Source organism: Notamacropus eugenii, chromosome 5 (assembly GCF_028372415.1).
Source record: "Notamacropus eugenii isolate mMacEug1 chromosome 5, mMacEug1.pri_v2, whole genome shotgun sequence".
NCBI lineage: Eukaryota > Metazoa > Chordata > Mammalia > Diprotodontia > Macropodidae > Notamacropus > Notamacropus eugenii.
In genome coordinates this window covers 361,166,286-361,188,818 of record NC_092876.1, presented here as the reverse complement: position 1 = coordinate 361,188,818, position 22,533 = coordinate 361,166,286, and the positions used below count along the sequence as shown (strand labels likewise).

General features: G+C 38.7%; 1 protein-coding gene across 5 annotated transcripts in view; it reads right to left on the bottom strand.

Annotated features, from left to right (window-relative positions):
- Positions 1–22,533, bottom strand: part of CD47 (CD47 molecule) — a 114,561-nt gene that overhangs the window by 11,813 nt on the left and 80,215 nt on the right. For all 5 annotated transcript variants that reach the window (XM_072614079.1, XM_072614085.1, XM_072614093.1 and 2 more), the window contains one exon: positions 12,377–12,461. In XM_072614079.1, the coding sequence (XP_072470180.1) occupies positions 12,378–12,461 (84 nt within the window). In that variant the 3' untranslated portion in view covers position 12,377. The remainder of the gene's footprint in view (positions 1–12,376; positions 12,462–22,533) is intronic.

Sequence of the window (22,533 nt, the reverse complement as noted above, 5' to 3'; positions counted from 1 at the left end):
GGGGATTCAAAGACTAAAATGAAATAGTCCTTGCCTTCAAGAAATATAGTACAGGAAAACTGAGGTAAGAGTATGCATTCACACCTGGGAAGACAGCAGTGAAATCAGGAAAGTCTTCATAGAAGGTGATACTTAAGTAGAATGAATTCACCTTGAAGGAAGAATAGGAGCCTAAATAGTAGAGATATGTTAAGAATATCCTCTTTCTAGAGCTATTTTATACTTATTTGCTTTATATGTATTCTAGATTTACTTATATAGTATGTCCCAAAACTCTCGGTGCATTTTCAACTTATTAAAGAGCTATGTAAGCTAATTACAACTGCACTAAGACTATACACTAAGTATATTTATTTCTTTTCTCTTAGAATGTGAAGTTCTTGCAAGTGCGGATGTTTCATTCATTATATTTGTATCCCCAGTGTCTAATTATAGAGTGTATTCCAGGCAAGGAGAAATGACTTGTGTGAATGAACTGATACTGACTTTGGAAATGACTAATTGTCCACTTTATACAGAACATAAAGCTCATGAAGGGAAAGGGTAGAAATCCTCCTCACAACAACACTATGAAGTAGGTGCTATTTTTAATCCCCATGTTATAGATAAGGAAACTGAGGCTCAGAGAGGCTAAGTGACTTGTCAATGGTGACAGTCCATATTAGAAGGGTACTATGATTTAAGCCAGGTCTTCCTGATCCCACATTTAGAACTCTTCCCTTCTGTAATGCAAGATATACTTCCATACCAAACTGAGTGAGCATGTTATTCCCTCAAGCCAAATGTGAAGAGAATAAGCTTCCTTTTTCCCTCTCACTTTTCTGTTCCACTGAAGAAGCTTTTTCTTGCCTCCTTGATGCATGATAATTTACCCCATTCCATTTCTCCCTTTCTCCTCCCAATATATTCCTCTCTCACCCCTCAATTTTAATTTATTTTTTAAGGTATCATCCCTTCTTATTCAACTCACCCTGTGTCCTGTGTGTGTGTGTGTGTGTGTGTGTGTGTGTGTGTGTGTGTGTGTGTGTGTATAATCCCTCCAACTATGCAAATACTGAGAAAAGTCTCAAGAGTTACAAATATTACCTTTCCACGTAGGAATGTAAACAGTTCAACTTTAGAAAGTCCTTTATGTTTTCTTTTTCCTGTTTGCCTTTTCATGCTTCTCTTGATTCCTGTGTTTGAAAGTCAAATTTTCTCTTCAGTATTGGTCTTTTCATCAAGAATGCTTGAAACTCCTCTATATCATTGAATGATCATTTTTTCCCCTGAAGTATTATACTCAGTTTTGCTGGATAAGTGATTCTTGATTTTAATTCAAGTCCCTTTGACTTCTAGAATATCATATTTCAAGTCCTTAATGTAGAAGCTACCAGATCTTGTGTTATCCTGATTGCATTTCCACATTACTCAAACTGTTTCATTCTGGCTGCTTGCAATATTTACTCCTTGACCTGGGAACTCTGGAATATGGCTACAATATTCCTAGGAGTTTCTCTTTTAGGATCTCTTTCTGATTGGTGGATTCCTTGAATACTTATTTTTCCCTCTAGTTCTAGAATATCAGGGCAGTTTTCCTTGATAATTTCATGAAAGATGATGTCTAGGCTCTTTTATTGATCATGGCTTTCAGGTAGTCCCATAATTTTTAAATTGTGTTTCTTGGATTTATTTTCCATGTCAGTTGCTTTTCCAATGAGATATTTCACATTATCTTCTATTTTTTCATTCTTTTGGTTTTGTTTTATAATTTCTTGGTTTATCATAAAGTCATTGGCTTCCTTCTGTTCCATTCTAATTTTTAAAGAACTATTTTCTTCAGTGAGCTTTTGAACCTCCTTTTCCATTTGGCTAATTCTACTTTTGAAAGCATTCTTCTCCTCATTGGCTCTTTCACCAATTGAATTAGCCCATTTTTAAAGGTGTTATTTTCTTCAGCATTTTTTGGGGTCTCCTTTAGCAAGCTGTTGACTTGCTTTTCATGCTTTTCTTGCATCTCTCTCATTTCTTTTCCCAATTTTTCCTCCACCTCCCTTACTTGATTTCCAAAATTCTTTTTCAGCTCTTCCATGGTCTGAGACCATTGCATATTTATTTTGGAGGTTTTGGATACAGAAGCCTTGACTTCCTGTGATGTTATGCTTTGTTTTTCCTCATCCAAAAGGATGGAAGAAAATACCTGTTCACCAAGAAAGTAACCTCCTATAATCTTATTTTTCTCCCTTTTTTGGGCATTTTCCCAGCCAGTTACCTGACATTTGAGACCTTTGTTGAGAGGAGGGTATATTCTGGAGACCTGTAAGTTCTCAGTTCCTCCAAGGTGGCATAATCAAGGGAGAGGTGTTTGCTCCTTTTCTGACTTGTGCACTGGTCTGGTAGCAACCAAAAACTTTTTTGCCCAGAATCTGCAATTGAATTTCCTCTCCAGAGCCTCTGCCAGCTCCACTGCCAGTGCTCCTCCTCACCCCTGGGTGGAGCTCAGGACTGAGAATCAGATCAGTGGCTCAATTCCCCCAGGTGCTTTAGGGAGAGGTCTCCCAGGGCTGCCACTCAGGGCTGAGATTAGATCAGCTCTTCAATTCCCCCAGGGGCTCTGGGTAGAGAGTTCCAAAAATGGCAGCTGCTGGAGCCCTCCCACTGACCTTTGAAGCTGTCTGTGGTGTTTGTAGGTTGAGGAATCTGGGAACTGCTGCCAGTGGCACCCTGAATCCTGTTTTGGGTCCTCTCCCTGCTGCTCCATGCTGGTTTGTGCTCCATGCTGGTCTGCCTTAACATTTTTCTTGTGAAGAAATTTTATAAAGGAAATTTTTGAAAGACTGGCTGGTCTCCTGAAAATGTTGAATTGGTAGGACTGAATTGCAGCAAAGTCACTGGTGAACATGATTAGAGGTGATCTTTCTCACAGCAAGTAATTATTTATGCCTTTGTTTTATTATTTGTTGGACTGTCAACAAATCATACAGCCAGTAACTTTGTTTCGTTTAAGTCTAAGATATTAGGGGTATGTGTCTATGTATATGTGTATGTTATGTTATGTTATGGAATATTGTCAAGTCATATCATATCATATCGTGTGAAAAAGAGAAACTTTACCTCTTATATGAAAATAATTTTCTCTAATTAAATATTATTTAATAGATTAAATTAATAGATCAGTAGATATATAAATTTCATGTGCTATTACAGTATATTATAATGTAAGAAAATATAATATTTACATAATTAGGTGGTACTGTGGATAGAGTACTAGGTCAGGAATCAAAAGTACCTAAGTTCATCCTGGCCTTACATACTTATGTGACTCTGAGCAAATCACTTAAGCTTTATAAGTCTGTTTCCATAACTATAAAATGGATATAACAATAGCACATATTTCCCAAGGTTGTTGTGAGGATCAATGAGATCTGTAAAGTACTTAGTGTGGTAACAAGTACTTAGTAGGTATTTGGAAAATGTTTGTTTCCTTCCTTCCTTTAAGTCAGGCCTACACAACTTGCCAGTAGGTCGGGGCCCAAATTAAAATAGGCTAAATTTCTTCAGGCTGCAGATAGGCTTTCAGAGGCTCATTTTCCAAGTGAAGGTTAATTAATGACTAAACTATTTTGCAAATAAACCATATCTTTTTAAAAGGTCAATTTCAATTAATATAAATTAATTACACTTATTACTTGAGATTTTTATTTATCATGAAATCACATTAATGTTAAAAAAAAATACTTTGCTGAATGGGACATAATCCAGAAACTGCAATCAGCAAACTCTTCTTTAGGAAGTCACTTTCAGTAAAAGACTTCCTAGCAGCAGCAAATTCTTTAGAAATCTGAAAACTAACTTTAGTAGCTGCTTTATTTCCTAAGTTTCCTTTCTTGAAAAACTGTTGTTCCTCACTGAGATTTTTCAACAATTTGGATGCTTTAACTGGGTTTTCATTGGTGTCCAATTTGCTTAAGTCAGGATGTTTTGATTCAAAATGGAGATGATTGTATTCCTTCAGAATGGCTATTACTTCTCAACAAGAAAGGAAGAATATCACTTATTTGTTTACTTATTTTTAGTCTGGAGCACTAGCTTTTATAAGATTTTGAGTTCTAAATTTACCTTTTCCTCTCCTCCCCCTTTCCCAAGACAGCTTGCAATCTGATATAGGCTGTACATGTACAATCATCTTAAACATATTTCAACATTAGTCATGTTGTAAAAGAAGATTCAGAACAAAAGGGAAAAACCATGAGAAAGAAAAAAAAACAACAAAAGAAAGGGAAAATAGTGTGCTTCAATCTGCATTGAGACTCTATAGCTCTTTCTCTGGATGTGGATAGCATTTTCTACCATGAGTTTTTCATAATTATCTTAGATCATTGCATTGCTGAGAAGAACTAAGACTAACAATGAACATCATCACACAATTTTGTTGTTATTGTGTACAGTGTTCTCCTGGTTCTGCTCACTTCACTCAGCATCAGTTCATGCAAATCTTTCAAGATTTTTCTGAATATCTACCCACTTTCCATCAAGAGATGGAATAATGGAATGAAATAATAGTATTCCATTACATTCATATACCACAACTTGTTCAGTCACTCCCCAGTTTATGGGCATCCCCTCAATTTCTAGCTCTTGACCACCACAAAAAGAGCTGCTATAAATATTTTCGTACATGTGAGGTCTTTTCCCTTTTTTATGACCTGTTTGGGATATAGACCTAATAGTGGTATTATAGAACCAAAATGCACAGTTTTATTTATAGTCAAATTATTCTCCAGAATGGTTGGATCACTTCAAAACTCCACCAACAATGCATTAGTGTTCCAATTTTCCCACATCTTATTCAACATTTATCATTTTCCTGTTTTGTAATGTTAGCCAATCAGATAGCTGTGAGGTGGTTATTTTAATTTGCATTTCTCTAATCAATAGTGATTTAGAGCACTTTTTCATATGACTACAGATAGCTTTAGTTTCTTCATCCTAAAACTGCCTATTCATCTCCTTCTACTATTTATTAATTAGGGAATGACTTATATTCTTATACATTTCAGTTTTCTATATATTTGAGAAATGAGACCTTTATCAGAGACATTTACTGTAAAAAATGTTTCCCAATTTCTTTTTTCCTTCTAATCTTGGTTACATTGTTTTTGTTTGTGCAAAAACTTTTTAATTTAATGTAATCAAAATTTATCTATTTTGCATTTCATAATGTTCTCTATCTCTTGTTTGGTCATAAATTCTTCCCCTTTCCATTGATCTTACAGGTAAACTATTCCTTGCTGTCCTTTGCTTATAGTTTCACCCTTTATGTCTAAATCATGTACCCATTTTGACCTTATCTTACCATGCATACAGTGTAAGATGTTGGTCTATGCCTAGTTTCGGCCATACTTTTTTCCAGTTTTCCCAGCAGTTTTTGTCAAAGAGTGAGTTCTTATCCCAGAAGCTAGAGTCTTTATCAAACAATTATAGAATACTATAGTCATTGATTACTGTGTCTTGTGTACCTAACCTGATCCACCACTCTATTTCTTAGCCAGTACCATATAGTTTTGATGATTGCTGCTTTATAATACAGTTTTAGATCTGTTATCATGAGTCCACCTTCCCTTACATTTCTTTTCATTAATTCCCTTGATATTTTGGACCTTTTCTTCTTCCAAGTGAATTTTGTTATTATTTTTTCTAACTCTATAAAATAATCTTTTGGTAGTTTGATTGGTATGACAAGGCATAATATTTTGTCTCTCATGTAAGTAAACAAGTATCTCTTTGTTCACTCTAGATTAACCACTCTATGTTCTGATTCAATCTTCCATTTCTTTTTATCACCCATTTTACAAAGTCACTCCAAAAACTTTAATGGTAGAACCAAAAAATCTCGACAGCAACTTCTCACATACAAAGAAATGCTAAACTGATTGTCCGACCTTAGAGAGAGAACCAGACATTCATGTAACTTGGAGGATGGCTGCACAGCAAGGGAGCTGCTCATTGCACAGTGGGCATCAGCTGCAGTGAGGTGTAGCTGCACTCACTTTGTCCCTGTTCAACTCTAGTAATGATCGAAAACACAGCAAAAAGATATGGCTCCTCTCAGAGTAGAGGAGAATTGACAATGGTTGGTTGCTGTGGGTCACATGACAAAAAAGAGGGAGTGAGCAGTAGCAACGCACCCACCAAGTTACATGACAGAGACAACAGTGACAGGCAGAAGGCAGATTTAGTGGGGCACAGACAAAGCACTCATTACATCTTAATTTTCTTTTGCGTCCTCTACATTTTCCATGGGCCACCTAAAATCCTTTGGTGAGCTGCAAGTGGCCCACAAGCCATATGGTGCCCAGGCCTACTTTAAATGAATACATTAAATATCTTATACTTCTTTTGATAAATTGGAGTGGGGCTTCAGAGCTAATTGATTAATGAGAGACAATGAGGGATTACAATTTTATCAATTAATTAGGAAATATCCAAGCATACTTCTGGATCACCTTACATCTAATGATAATGAAAGCAATATGGCAATGAGCGCAGTAGCTAGTAGAAAGTGGGCTGATCACCCTACTTAGGCTACATATTGGTATGATTGACCCTAAACTTCTGTTATAGTTGTAATAAGTCATAGAATTTATTGGACCACTGTTTTGTACATTTAGTGTATTCCTTTCACTTTCTGGTACTATGTTGAATTAAATGTTGTTGCTTTCCTTTTGAATTGGTTTTACATTCTCCAACTCCTCTTTAGTGATTTATATATTGAAACTTAAACATCCCAGAATCTGAGTGTTGAAAGAAATCTTGGAAATCATCTGGCCCAATCCCTGCCTGAACAACAAGTCCTTTACAGCATCACCAGTATCACCATCCCTATCCCTTGGTTCAGGCCCTGTGGTGAGAGGAACCTGTTACTCCTTGAAACAGCCCATTCTACTCTGGCTTAGCTCCCATAGTCAGTAAGTTAGTAAGAGTTTTTCATATTAAGCTGAACTATACCTTACAGTAATATGCTTCTAATTCCACCCTCTGGGATCAGGGAAAACAAGCCCAAATCTTCTTTCACATATTGGTCCTTCAAATGCTTGAAGATGAAGACCATGTTCCTCTTTAGTCTTCACTTCTTCTAATGGGGGCCATCTCTAGTCATCCTAATTGATATCTGGCCACTGGACCCAGATGGTTGTGGAGGATAAAGTGAGGCTGGTGACTTTGTACAGCCCTCCCTCACTTAAATCCAGCTCACTTGCAAGTCATGCCATCACCTCCCTGATGTCAAGGTCCTCTTCAGGAATGAAGGACAAAGGACAGTAACAACAATAGTTCTCCAGGTTAAACATTTCCAGTTCCTTCCATTGATTCTTGTCTGGTATGATCACCAGTCTCCTTACCACCTTGCTTATCCTCTGGTGTGGTACCCAAAATGGATTCAATGACTTAGATTAAGTGTAACCAGCAATTATTTTCTGTTCTGGTCAGAAACTCTGAGGGTCTTCCCCTCCCAGATTGAAATCTTAGTGATGGTAAATTGGGTCAGCTTTTGTCTCAGTTCTTACATAGGCCTTAGTCATTGAATGGGTGTGACCTCATATAAACTGAGCCCTGGGAAAGACCTTAATTTAGAAAGGCCAAGATCACCCATTACATCCTGGGCCATCACCAGTCATCTTGACCTTTGTCTTACCAGTAGAACTTCAATGATTATGTGAGGCTGATGACTTTGCACAGCTCTGCCTTATCCAATCCATGTACAAGTGAAGGTCTCTCACCTTCATGATATCATTGATCCTCTTTGAAAATGAAGAATAAATAACCCCAAACTGAACACAATGCTTTGATATGATCTATTCAGAGAAGAAAATGGGTGGTAACATCCACTGTTCTGGATATAATATATTTAGTAGAGCAGGCATATGTTGGTAAATGTTTGACAACTAACTGACTCCAAAATAGCAGGACACACTTTTAAATTTCATATGATTTAAAAACATTTTGTCTACCACTTTCTTAAGCCTAGATAATCAACAAAATAATAAAGGAAATCTCAATTTATAACATTTGCTGATTTTTGGAATATAAATGATCACATTAAAAATGTAAAAATCAGCTTTCTCAGGTGATCTGAGCTGGCTCTAGTACACCCCGATCCTAAGATCAAATTAGCTGATTTTTGACTTTCACTATTGACTCATCTTGAGCTTGTAGGCCCCAAAGATGCTAGATCTTTGTCAAATGAACCGCTTTTCCAGACCTACTTCAACCATCTTAAACTTATGAAGATCAGACTCAAACATTAGTATCAACTAGATTTAATCTCATTTTAGCTCAGCAGTCTATCCTATTGAGATCTTTTCTGCATCCTGTCTGCTCTCCAACGTGACTGACTCCAACTTTCAGCATGACCCACCTATGTAGTATCTTTTAATACAAAGTCTTTAGAGACTTGTACATGAATCTTTGACTTACAACCCATGCAAAAAACTTCTCTTCTCCTATTGAACTTCTTGTTTTTAACATAGAATTGCTGGTTTCTATTAAGTCAGGGGCGTCCCGTAAGTGTATCTTTTGCGTCAGAGATTCCTACTTGGTAACCACAAAGTTGTTGCTTAATTTGCAATGTTATTAAATTTTTCTTTAGGCACACTAACATCCTTGTTCAGTTGCCTTCAATTTCCACTTTAATTTTGCTAACAGACTGAATTAATTTATTGTGTACCCTGGTGTGCTTCCATGATTCATACTGACTTTTTTTCTTTTTTTGTCCACAAAATGCTCTATTGAGGAGTGCAGAGTGCAGAGTGAGGTCTGTCTTGACCACACAAAGGACACAAATGCCTTGTGATTGGCTCTTTGTATCATTCTTTACTCCCACAAGACAGATGACAGGACTAAAATAATACTCCTTTGTACAGACTTTGCATTTCTAAACACCAAACACAAATAGCAAAGCTTCTTTTAATGAACTCTGACATATGGATTTGCCATACATCTCTGACCAAGCATGGAGACTCAACACCTGTGATACTAAGGATAGGAGAATATTTTCATTTTCTTTTTTATGGAAGAGCATATCAGATGCTAGCCATTACAGGCTTATGGTCAAACTAAGCCTTAGGAAAAAATATGGTATTCTTACTCCATCATCTTACAAAATGAATTCATTATAAAATCACATTTCCACACCCAGTTCAAGAGCTTTCTGCCAGTTAGCTCCTCTCTTCCTGCAACCCAAACAGGATTTTTCTTTATGTCAGAGATATCATTCTCCTGGTTCTACTATTTCTCTAACAACACTTTCTTTGAGTCCTCTTCTTTCGGGTTTCATTATGTGAATGCTTCTCAAATGCCATCTCTCTAAGCCCTTTCTCTTGTTCATATCCTTTACTCTCACAGCTTCAACTACAATCTCTTTATAAATAATTTAAAAATTTGTAACTTCAGCCCTGACTTCCCTCCTGAGCTCCAGATCTGCATCTCCAACTGCTCAACATATGTCTCCTCCTGGGTTACCTGCAGGGATCTTTGGTGCCTTGAGAGGAGTGCTACATTTACAGCCAGAGGAACTGGGTTCAAATTCTGGCTCTACCACTTAGTGTCTATATGGCCTTGGGCAATCACTTAACTTCTCTGGGCCTCAGAGGTCCCTGGCTACCTCAAAGGTCCCTCCCATTTCTAATTCTATGATCTTAGGCATTCTTTTCTACTAAAAATTCATTTCTTCTGACTTCACTATTTCTGGTAGTTGTAACTTCCAGTCTTAAATGCTTGAAATCTTAATGTTATCTGTCCTTTGGAAAGTGTACCCCTCAGATAAGCTTTCTAGTGCAACTGTCTTTCTTGGAGACTGCAAAAGCCCTTCAGTCAATAGCAGCACATGTACAGGTCAGAGCCTGCCTAGACACACTCCAAAACACCAGTGTTCCAAGTTCTCTGACATCTAGGACAGATTAAACGGGAACATCCTCTGTTGGTTAAATTCTGCCAAGAAAATATGTCCCACCAATCTATCTTCTGTTGTTCTGATTTTGGTATTCCAATCATGTAATTTGATTATCTTGGGTACTAGTGGTATGGCCATGCTACCTCATCCCAACCTCACATCCCTTTTCCAATCAGTCCTCTTCTCCAAACCCACTTCTACACAATTGGTCTGTTTCTTAGACTATTAATAGCTCAGTCCAATAGTTCTAGTCTCTGTCTGAACAGAGAATCACCTTTTCCAGGAGGCTTTTCTTGATCCTACCCCCTCTTAGTTGCTGGTACCTTTCTCCCAAGTTTATCTTGTGTTTACTTATTTTAAATTATATTTCGTATGAGCAATGTGGTATAGTGGATAGAGAACTGGACTCAAAGAAAGGAAAACCTAGGTTCAAATCCCACCTTTGAGACATATGGCTGTGTGACATTGGGCAAGTCAATTAACCACTCAGTATTCAAAGTATTCAGTATTTCAAAGAAAGAAAGTAGCCTCCTGTATTGGTAGAGTTGACTCCTCTGGAATTTCACTGTATTGATAAAAGCCCTGGTCTATTCCTATTGCTTATCGCTATTTTGTAAGAAGTCATCTCCAGCCATCCTGATCTATATCTTACCACTGGACCCAGATGGCTCCAGAGGAGAAAGTGAGGTTGGTAACTTTGTACACTTCCCTCACTTAATCCAGTTCACTTGAAAGTCATGACATCATTTCCCTGATGTCATTGGTCCTTTGTGAGAATGAAGGACAACAGCAACAGTATTTTGTATATATTTGTATATGTTCATGCTGTCCCTCCTGATAGAATGTAATCTCCTTGAGGACAGGGATTTTTTTCTTTTTTTTTGTCTTTGAATCCAAGTGCTTAACTCAGAGGCTCATACTTAATAAAAATTGTTGAGTGAGTCTCAGAAAACTTCCCTGCATCCTCAAATATTCCTAATAGCATTCCTTCTACCCCCTTATCAACCTAAATTTGTCTCTCCCTTGAGGATGCTTTATCCCTTGCAACTTTCTCCACTAAAGAGTCTTAGTTCTCCTGCTTTGCCTGAATCATGGGACCAGAGAAAAGTTAGGCATTCTTAGACATTGTTCTTTTGGACTATTCTTCTGCCCCTCTCTCTTAAATATCTTTTCCACTTTTAATGAATCTATTTTTTACCAGCCTCTCCTCATCTTTGCTAGTATCAGCTGATGACCTCCAAGTAATTCTCTCCAATTTTTAATTTACTTTAGCATCCTCTGATCTTTCTTTCTATCTTTTCCTAAAAGATAGGCATTGTCCTCAATACTCTAGCTGACTATATCATTAACAACTTGAATACTCTGTGAGAAATGATTATTTCTCTGTTTACTCATAACTAATTATTGAATTAGGAACAAAGTTTTTTTTTCCCTTTTCTACTTCCTCATCCAAAAAACAACCAGTGTGGGAAATCTTTCTAAAATACTTACCCAGCCAGGATGGCTGAGACCTAATCAGAGAGAGTAAAAGAAATCCTAAGTGTGGGCTAATGGGTGCATTCTTGCTCAATGTGTTTGCTCAGATAGGTCTAGGAAAGTGTGGATCCTCCCTTTTATCAGACAGGTGATACAGAAATTGATAAGATTTGAGTGATCCAAATTGTGTACCACAAGACCCTTGTTGTAATATAGTCTATCTTCTCATTGTAATTCTTATTGTACCTTTCTCTCATTAATTGTTAATCAGAGTTGATTTGCCACCATCAAGAACACCTTCTCTTCAAAGGGCATAGAAACTATGAGCCCACTGCCCTGAGGGACCTTGGTCTAAGAGAGATGGCCAAATGACCATCCCTTTATACATGCTGACCTTATTAATAAAATGATTAAATTACACAGAAACTATGTCTCTCAAACATTTTAAATGCCACACCCATTTCCTTAACATCCTCAACCCTGAAAACTTTGTTCTCTGTTCCACTTTAACCTGGCTATAAAGTATGTGTGAACAGACTTTAAACTTTTCTCTCTCTCTCTTGGATTAGCACCACTTATAAAATCCAGAACTTTGAAACTTTATTTTCTGACCATAACCTCTTATTGTTTCACTTTTTCCCATCTCTCATTTACAGTAAGCCCATCCTCCTCTGTCATTTACTTGTGTGATCTTGAACAAGTCATACAACCTCTTGGGACCTCAGTTTACTCATCTATAAAATGATAAGATTCGATTAAATGGCTTCTCAAGTCTCTTCCATTTCTAAATCTATGATCCTCTGATCATCCCATTCTTTGCTCTTATTATGATCTCAGGTATCTTGAATCACCTCAATTTTTCCAGGACATATACCCAGTTTTGACTTCAAGTCCATAACCAGTCATGAGTTGGTACTTTAATGTTGAAGTAGTTGCCGTTTAGGAATCCTTTTCCCCTCTGACCATCCATACCTTAATTCCCGAATTGCCAGTCCTCATCCCTGGGCAATCTCCACCATTTGGTTTCTCTGTTCTGCTCCACAGCTACTGAACAGCCCTGGAGAAAATAATGAAATCAAATTGATTTTCACCCACTGCAAACTGACAGTTGTCTTCAGCTGAGCCCTTGCTGCTACTTGATAATCCTTCTGTTCTACCTTTATTGACTCCCTGTCTCATTCCCTACAACAAACTGTTCCAAACCTTATGAGAGCACCCCCCACCTCCTACTCCTTGTGCCTAACTCCAGATGGCCTAGCCTCCTACCTTACTGAAAAGATTGAGCCCAATCAATGTGAGTTCCTTCAATTCCTCTCCTCCATCCTTCTTCTCTCTCCCATTCAACAAAAATTTATTGATTTGGATGCTACATACCAGACTTAGAGCCACATGAGTGTACAAAAATTGAGAAAGACACAATTCGGCTGTTAAGGAGGTTCCAATCAAGTTAGGAGAATAAAACCAACCCACAGATGACTAGAACACAAGCCTGGGTATGATAAGCATCACAAGAGAGTCACAAGGACATTGTTCTGCAGAGAAGGTAGCAATTGCAGCAGGCCTGGGGAGCAGGGATAAAGAATCAATAAGTTTTCGTGAGGAACGTAGTGGTTTATCTGAAATTAATTAGCTGACGGTAGCAGCAAAGGGAGCTCTATAGTTGGAGAGAATTTGGACTAAACTGGAGGGCAAGGTCCAGCCACCCATTCCTGAGTTTCCTGACCCACTCTGTTCTTCAAAATTTCTCAGCATCATTACCCATTTGTACCGTCTTTCTTCTAGTTACTAAAACAAAGGTATCCTTCACCTCATTAAAGCTAGTCCCTCTACTTATGACCTTCATTCTCTTTCCACCCCAGAAGATTCTCCTGATTTTCAGAATTTTCAGCCTCTCCTCCAGCAGATCCATCCCTTCGCCTTCCAATCATAACCAAGTCCCCTCTATCCTGAAAAAAAGTCTTCATTTACCTTTCTGCTCCCATTCAAGTACCATGTCATCTCTTGGTAAAAGTTAAACTTCTTAAGAATGTGTCTATAACTGAAATCTTCTTTAGGGCAGCTAGGCAGCATAATGCCCTGGAGTTAGGAAGACCTGAGTTCAAAATCAACTTCAGACACTTAATTAGCTATGTGATAGGGCATTTCCTAGAGTCTATCTATTAGGCAAGTCACTTGACCTTATTGGCCTTAGTTTTCTCATATATAAAAACAGTTGGAAAAAGAAATGGCAAATCACTCCAGTGTCTTTGCCAAGAAAACTCCAGATGCGGTCATAGAGAGTTGGACATGCCAAACAACTCAATAGCAACAAACTGAAATCTGTATTTCTTAACACCTACTCTCTCCTGAATTCCTTTCAACTGGCGAAAGTATAGCCCCGCCACTCTATTTAAACTCCTTTCTTAAAGGTCATCTGTCACCTTTCAGTCACAAATCCTTAGTCCTCATGTTCTTTGAGCTCTCTGTAGCTTGTGCCATTGTTAATCACCCTCTCCACTGGAGACTGTCTCTTCATGTGACTTTAGAGACACTGTGTTCTTACTTTCCCACCTACCTACACAGCTACTTCTTCACTAGCTCCCCAGGCTTTTCCAGTCCTTGAATGTTAATGGTCTCTAGTCTTTTCCGTTCTCTCAGCATTCTCTCCTTTACCTATCTCATTCAAAACCATAGCTAATGCTGCCACTCTATTATGAAGATTCCCAAATCTCTATCTCTAGCCCTGACCTCCTGGGTTCCAGACTAGCTTATCAGATATCTCCAACTGGATGCTTCATTAGTGTCTCCAATTCAACTTGTCCAAAATGGAGTTTATTATTATCTTTTCCCCTACCCTGACTCTCCCTCTGACTTCATTATTTTTGTCTGGCATTGTCATTCACCATGCTAACAACCTCGGTGTTCAGTTTGATTCTTTGATTCTGGTGTTTCTACTACTAAAAGTATCAACCCCTATTAACTCTTACCTCCATGATACCACCCTAGTATAGGCCCTCCCAACCACTTAACTAGATTATTATAGTATCCCCCAAACCAACCATGACCTGTGAGCACCTCACAATCAATTCTCTCTTCTCTCCCTCAAATAGATCTTGCACAAAACTATCAAAATAATATTTTTATACATGAATCTGATCACCTCAGTCCTTTTCTAAAAAATGTTCAGTGACTATTGTTTACTGAAGGAAGTAATAGAAAAGTCATCTGTATTTAGAGTCAGAAACCTTGTATGGAGTTCCAGATTTGATGATTCTTAGCTATGTGGAAAATTCATTCACTCTCTCTTTTATTCTCAGTTTCTTTATCTATTAAGTGTGGTAAAGGATACTCACAATACTCACTTCACCAGTTTGTTATGAGGAAAGCACTCTGTAAACCTTTAAGCACCAAAATCTATGTACATTTATGTATACATATATGCATATGTGTATATAGATGTGTATATACATATATGTATGTGTGCATGCATGCATGTATTTAAACTGCTTAGTATTCAAGATCTTCCAAAATGATAGTACCATGATATCTTTTAGTCATGTCTTGACCTGGCATTTTAGTAGCTTCTTTGCTTCCTATGTTCCAATCAAACTAAACTTGTCTATTGTCTCTGCTCCACATATTTTCTGTTCTCTCTTGTCTCCATGCTTTGCTAGTGCCATACCCTCTGCTAGATGTTCTCTCTCCCCTTCAACTCAAAGGGTATTTCCTCTATGGAGTCAAAGTCCTAACTAAGAATTCCATTACTTGGGACACATTCAGTGTTTTTTTTTCAGGGGTACAGTAAGGGGTAGAGAGAGTGGTACCAGGAGAATGAGAGCCTTATCCTTCAGAAAAATGGCCAAGGACACTTGATCTCCAGGCCTCCTCCCCAAAAAATAATCCCAGGAGGAGATAGAAGGGGAGAAAGCAGCAGATGAGAATGCATCAGCAGGGGAAGTCAAGACCTTGGAGAGGTGGGAAAGTAGGACCCTTAGGAGGTGGGAGTCTAGGGTCAGATGAAAGTTCAAGGGTGGTAGTGCTGCATGATAAAAAGCTGGCAGATGGCAGGGAATCATGGGGACAGCAGGTCAGAGGACTCCCATGCGGAAGTACTATGCCTATGAATATCAGAGCGCTATGTCAAAACCCTGTTTTCATCACCCTAATGATAGCTTATATGAAGACTTCTTGATTTTCCAGGTAGTAACTTTCTCTCTCCATTGTTTTGGAACTCTCTGATGTGCTTACTGTACAATGTTGTATATTACAATTATTTCTGCGTACCTATTATTCCCTTTACTAGGCTGTAATCTCTGTGAGGTCAAAAAACATGTATTTTTAAAATTTGTAACTCAAATTCAACATGTCCTAAATGGAATTCCAAATAAGACTCAGTCCTTCACTCTCACCTTATGGATTGCCAAGAACTGCAGATTCAGTATCCACTCTCTTGCATCTTTTGCAACTGCCCTTATTTCTATTAATGTGGCTATCTTTCTAGTGCAGACGCTCAGAGCCTCTCTCCTGAGGGATTGCAACACTCTCCTGGAACTCTCCTCTTCTAGTTATTCTCCTCTTCAATCTACCCTCCACCTAGATGTCAAAAGTAATCTTCCTTTAAGAATATCTCTGAATATATTCCTCTGCTGCCCAAGAAGCATCAGTAACTCTGCTGCTGCTAGGATAAATCATACATTATAAACTCCTCAGCCAGGTGGCTTAACACTCTTAAAAATCTATCCCTAGCCTCCCTTTCCATATGTACCGGGGAGGACCAGCCAACGATGTCCCACTCCTGTAAGCATGCACTAGGCTATTTGATGAGCCTCTTTCTGGAAGTTTTAAAACCGTAGAGGGGAGGGTCTCTACACCTCACAGCATTCACAGGTGTCTCTGACTATTTCCCATCTGCTTACTGCATAATGACTCAAAGGTGTTTTGGTTGGCTGCTGAGTCAGAACTTAAACACTCCGAATAGAGATATTAATTTTTTTTTCCTTCTTGTTGGCCACGTGGTGGAAAGACATTTCCCTGACCTCACAAGATGAACCAATGTATGCATGTGTGGAGGAGGTAGGGCATACTCTCCTCCCTATAACTTTGGTCCCTGGGGGAGAGTGGGCTCAAATCTAAAGTGGTTGCTTTCAGGTATTCATCTCATCAAGTTTGCTTCTGTATGGCCAATGGACAAAGAAAATCTCTTGCTTGCAGAAAATGTCTTGTTGGCTGTCAGGTTGAAGTACTAATGGGCTGGGTCATGAAGGCTGATCCTCAGTCATGTGCTAGCACATTAGGTTTGGCTGCAGGCAAAGTCTCCTATGGATTCTTGTTGCTGGATCTCTAATCTTCTGACCTTGCAAAGTTCACAAGGCACTACATATCAAAGAAAAGAAAGAGACAAAGAGGAGGTGCCCCCATTCAAGACTCAGGCTTCTCTAGGAGCCATGTATGCAATTGCCTACCTGGTGTGTATTTAAGGGGAGCATAGGTAAGAGCCTACTCTCTCTGGCCTTCAGAATTTAGAGAGCTGTCTTTATGCTTTATGGGCAGCAAGAGGGAAAAGTAGTGAATTTTTCCACTGGGATTCTTTTGTATGCACTCAGTTTAAGCTCAGCAAACAACCAAAAGGCCTTTTCTTTATCATACAGTAATCAGACAGGGAACAGAGAATACCTGCATATATTTTGAAGCAGAGAGCTGGGCCCCTTCCATCCACATTCTCATGAAATTGCCCACATGGGTCTCTTGTGTATGCTCCCAGGATTGGGCCCTGATGCCAGTTTCTTCTACCTCTCCCTATCATATAGATATTTCATGTTATTTCCTTTCATGCCTTCTATCTTCTAGCCAGTCTGGTCTATTTGTAGGCCCCCTAATCCAGTATTCCTGTCTCAATGCTCTTCATGTCTAGAATACACTCCCTCCTCCTTACCTCCATGTCTTAGAATCCTCAGCTTCCTTCAGATATCAGTTCAAGGGGCAATTTCTTCAAACTGTCTTTCCTGATCCTTATGATCTCCACCACCCCCTCCCTCAGTTGCCAGTATGCTCTTCCTCTTAAAATAATTTTGTCGGTTTACATGTTATATAATCTAGTAGATTACATAAAAAACCTTGAGGGTAAAGGGCATCCCATTATTCAGTTTTGTGCTTTGTATTCCCAACATTTGATAAGTAGCTTTCCATTGTGGATAGTCACAAAGACCTGGGTTCAAGGCCCACTTTTGACACATACTGACTGTGTGACTTGGGGCAGGTCGTTTAACCTCTCAATGCTCCTCGCTAATTCTAAAGTGGGGGTTCTTAACCTGGAGTCCATTAATTTTTTTAATTGATAACTGTATTTCAATAAAAGGGCAGCTAGGTGGTACAGTGAATAGAGTGCTGGGCCTGGAGTCAGGAAGACCTGAGTTCAAATCTGACCTCAGAAACTTACTAGGTGGTGACACTGAGCAAATCACTTAACCTTGCTTGTCTCAGCATCTTCATGAGCTGGAGAAGGCAAACCACTCTAGCAACTTTGCTAAGAAAACCCCAAATGGGTTTGCAGAGTTGGTCACAACTGAAATGACTAAACAACAAATTCGATAAAATCAGTTTCCTTTATAATCCTATCGATTTTATCATCTGCATTTAAAACCCTAGTCCATGGGCTTCACCAGATTGCCAGAGGTCTGTAAGAATCCTTGCTCTACAAACAGAGCCAGGAGAACACTGTATACAGTAAGAGCAAATATTGTATGATGATCAACTGTGAATGACTTGGTATTTCTCAGCAATGCAATGATCCAAGACAATTCTGAAGGACTTATGATGAAAAATGCTATCCTTTTCTAGAGAAAGAACTAAGTCTGAATGCTGAACAAAGTATTTTTTTCTTTATTTTTCTTGGGATTCTTTTTTGTCTGTATTTTCTTTCACAACATGGCCAATATGGAAATATGTTTTACATGATTACATATGTATAATCTGTATCAAACTGCTTGCCTTCCCAATGAACAGAGGGAAGGAGAGAAAAAAACCTGCAACTTAATTAAAAGAAACAAAACTTTTTTTTTACATGTAATTGGGGAAAAATAAAATATTAAATTAAAAAAAAGAATACTCACATACTACAAATTTCAAATTTCAGGGAAGGTGCAGATCTATAGACTGAAGGAGTTTACCACTGGGAGTTCCCTATTCCAGTGAAATCACAGGTCAGATAAAATTCCCACCACTGAGGACTGAAGCTTACACTGTCCCTAGTTGATTGTTGCTTGTTAATTTGACTTGAATAGTTTATAAACTCCCTTTAGAGTCTAAACTGAAGGAAGGAAGCATTTCAGCTAGATTTTCCACCTCCCTCAGAGCTTGGCACAGTTCTCCACATACAATAGACTCTTAATAACTCTTTCTTAAAGAGAATTGAGGCTGCCTGGTATGATGGCAGGAGCACTGAATTTCAAATTCTGGCTCTGATATCAGCTGGGTGACCTTGGAAAAAAAATCACTTCATCTTCGTAAAATGAGTGAATCCGAGTAGATAGCCCTTAAGATTCCTTCTGTATCTACTTGTATATGGCTTTGTGTCTCCCTCAGTACTCTTCGTGAGTAGGGATTGTTTCATTCATCATATTTTTATCCTGTGGACCTAATCTAATACCTGGTTCACAGTAGATGCTAATAAATGATTGTTTGTTACTCAATTCATTATGGCTCTACATCCTGCAAAGATAACTTTCTTTCTAGTTCATAGCTTGTGTTTCTCCTGAATTTTTCAGTTTGTCCACCCAAAAGGATGTATACAGTAGAGCTTCTTAAACTTTTTCCACTTAAAATCCCTTTACCCTATTCACAGTATTCACTGGCATAGCATGTCCTGAGGCCATGCACAATGCAAAGTGCACATCCTATGTGTTCAGAAACAAGGCTGCAGTGAAGGTCTGCAATGCAACACAGGCAACAGATTCATTAAACATTTGATTTTTAATTAATTTTTGGTCATTGCACTTTCAAAAACCTTTCACTGTTGCCAAATATTTTGCCACCCCATAAAGGGTAGCAACCCTCAGTTTAAGAGGCGTTGGTATAGAGCAAGGTTTCAATATTTTGTTCCCTCAGACTGCTTTAGAAATAAATGTATGTTTCATTAATAATTGTACTTTGAGGTTTTGCAAGACACTTTACACATCATCTCCAATGATCTTCACAACACCCCTATGAGGCAGGTGAAATTATTATCCCTCTTTTACAGATGAGGAAACTGAGGCAGAGAGGTTAAGTGACTTGCCCAGAGTCACAGAATGTGTGTATCTGAGGCAGGATTCCCACTCAAGCTTTCTACCCCCAGGTCTAGCAACTCTATTCACTACATTGTTTAGGGGCCTCATACTGTCTATCGATACCAGTAAATATGACGGAGAGGTGGTAATATTTGAGTTCATATTGCTTAGGCCTTGGCATTTTTGCAATATCTTGGCTCCTATGTAGCTGGATCTAATAATGATGGTTTATTTAGATAATTAGTTTCCAAACAGCCTAAGGCACTCACTTTTATCTTCCCTAGTGTGACTGAAGGGCTTGTTCTTTATGGATCTTCAGACAGTAAGGAGATCATCAGTCAATGAGATGAATGAATGATTCATCTCAGTCATATTGGCAGAAGGGAATTCCAAAGACTCTCCAGTTTAGGGAAAGTGTTGTCATTCTAGGGAAGGGCAAATGGGATTACCTAAATTTCTTTCTTTGATGCCACTTTATTCATGCCTCTGGCTTTTTTTTCAAATAAAGTATTTGAGAGGGCCTTGGGAGATCAGAGACATAGTCAAAATATTGTGAATGGATAGGGTGCATTGAAATTTGACAGGTCCTGTTCCATGTTAATGTAATTTTTCTGGCTTTACCAACATTTTTTCTGACAAAGGTCCAACAAAGGAAACTGCATTTCAAGTTGTACCTATGTACTTTTATACCTATCTCAGGCCTCATGCTTTTTCTTCCTTATCACTGACCACTGGTTCTTAAGTATATTGGCAATGCCCATGAATGCCAGACTGGGCCTCCAGGAGATACAGTCCTCATGTGACTTTATGAAATGGTCACTCACATCCACATAACATTTTCATGTTAAAAAATGCTTTCTTTCCAATAATCTTGTAAAGTAGGCAGTACAAACATTATTACACCCATTTTAGAAATGAGAAAAGGGAGGTAAAGATGTTAAGTGACTTGCCTGGGGTGGTGGTGGTTGTTGTGTTCATCTGTCTGTTTTTGAAGAAGACCATGACATCCGAGGAAATAGTGACATGACTTGCACTTGACTTTGTTTTGAGAGAGGGAGGGCTGTGCAAGGTCACCAGCCTCACTTTCTCCTCCAGAGCCATCTGGGTCCAGTGGCCAGATATTCATCAGGATGACTGGAGATGGCCAAGGATGCAATGGGAAACCTGTCAGGTACTCACTTAGAGGAAGGAAACGCCCATTCAGTGAATAGCCTCTTTAAGAAATAGTCAGGGAATGGCCCTTTTAAAGAGCAAAAAGAAAAAATAAGTAAATCAAGCTAGGAGGGAAAAAGAAACTGTTACTATTGATACTCACTGTAGGGCAGCTATGAAGTGGAGCTTGGGCAGGGACCTATTGTCCAATCTATGGGCTTCAGGGTGCACAGGAAGGAAGGAAGGAACGAAGGAAGGAAGGAAGGAAGGAAGGAATCTAGCCAGTCCAAATTTACCTTCCTTTGGAGAAGAGAAGGAAGGGGAGATGGCAGCATGGTTGAAGGAATGCTAGATTTGAAGCCAGACCAGTATTTCAATCCCAGTCATAACATTTATGGATTGTTCTGGGTTAGACCTTCCTTCCTCAGTCCAGTCTACTGGTAGTTTAGGCTTGATATTAGGGGAAAGGTGAGACATTCATACATCATCCTACAGTTAATAAAAGGAGCCATACTTAGTGACAGCAGGATGAAGATATTCAACAAGGGCAGGCAAGGATAGACACCTCAAACTGTCAGTGAAATTCAACCTTGAGTTGGCTCATTGTGACCACTAAGTATCAAAAAGAGTGCCAGGTGCTCCTCAGAGCTGTTTTGTACTTAGCCAACCAGGAAGTGATGTCAATAGCCTGAGCCTCTAATCCCCTGAGTCAATCAATATTCAATGATGGTCTTCCCTACATTTTGAGGAAAGGTTGACCTAACTCATATGGGAGCAGGGTTAGGCAATTTAATTGCTCCTATGATACTACTACCATGAGACTTATGATGAAGAGAACATGGAGGTCATCTACAGAGAGTCCAATCTCAAATGATTTACTCAGGGTCACACAGTAAGTGTGAGAGGTGGGGCTTAAACTCAAGTCTTCCTGACTTCATCTTCCTATCCATCATTAACCATTACAACAAGCTATAGTCACAGGCAAATCGCTTAACCTATGTAGGCCTCACTTTAATCATCTGTGAAAGAGGTCTTTGGTCTAACTATAAATGGAAGAAATAGTATTTGAGCCTAGGTAAAAAATTCAAAGCCAGCGTAGCAACTCTGGGTAACAGGCCAAGTCTTTGTGCTATGGTTTTGAGGTTAGAGGAGAGAACATTTGGAAGAAACCTGGGACTCTTAAAGACTCCTCTAAAACACCAACTATTATCAGAAAATGTAACCTCTCTGGCCATCTTTCAAGGGCAAGAATAAATGTGCTGAACTATCCATTAAAACTTAATGACTAGGCTGCTGTGCTTGGCTTGGGCTGCTATTGTTTTCCAGGGTGACACTTGCTTAGTTCTCTCACTTCTTTACTCTCAAGCTAATAATTAGATTTAAATCTCTGACAGGACTTTAACCAGCACCCTAGGGAATTCTTGATATCTTTACCATTTCTTGTAAAGATTTTTATTAAAAAAAAAAAACAAAACCCAACCAAACCTTTTGAAAGCCTGGGTAAGTTATAGTTGGAAAATAGCTCTATTTCCCCCTCCACGATCTTGTTAATGCTTTTGAAGAATACCGACTCATGTTTTCCTTCCTCTTCACCTTTTGATATCAACCCTTATTCATCCTCATTAATGAGTAAAGGACCTAGGAGGGAACTAGGAAAGGAAGACTAACAAATTTCTGTTGTCATCAGCACTAGTATCCCTGACAGATTAAGTTGGATGGGATCCAAGAATACTG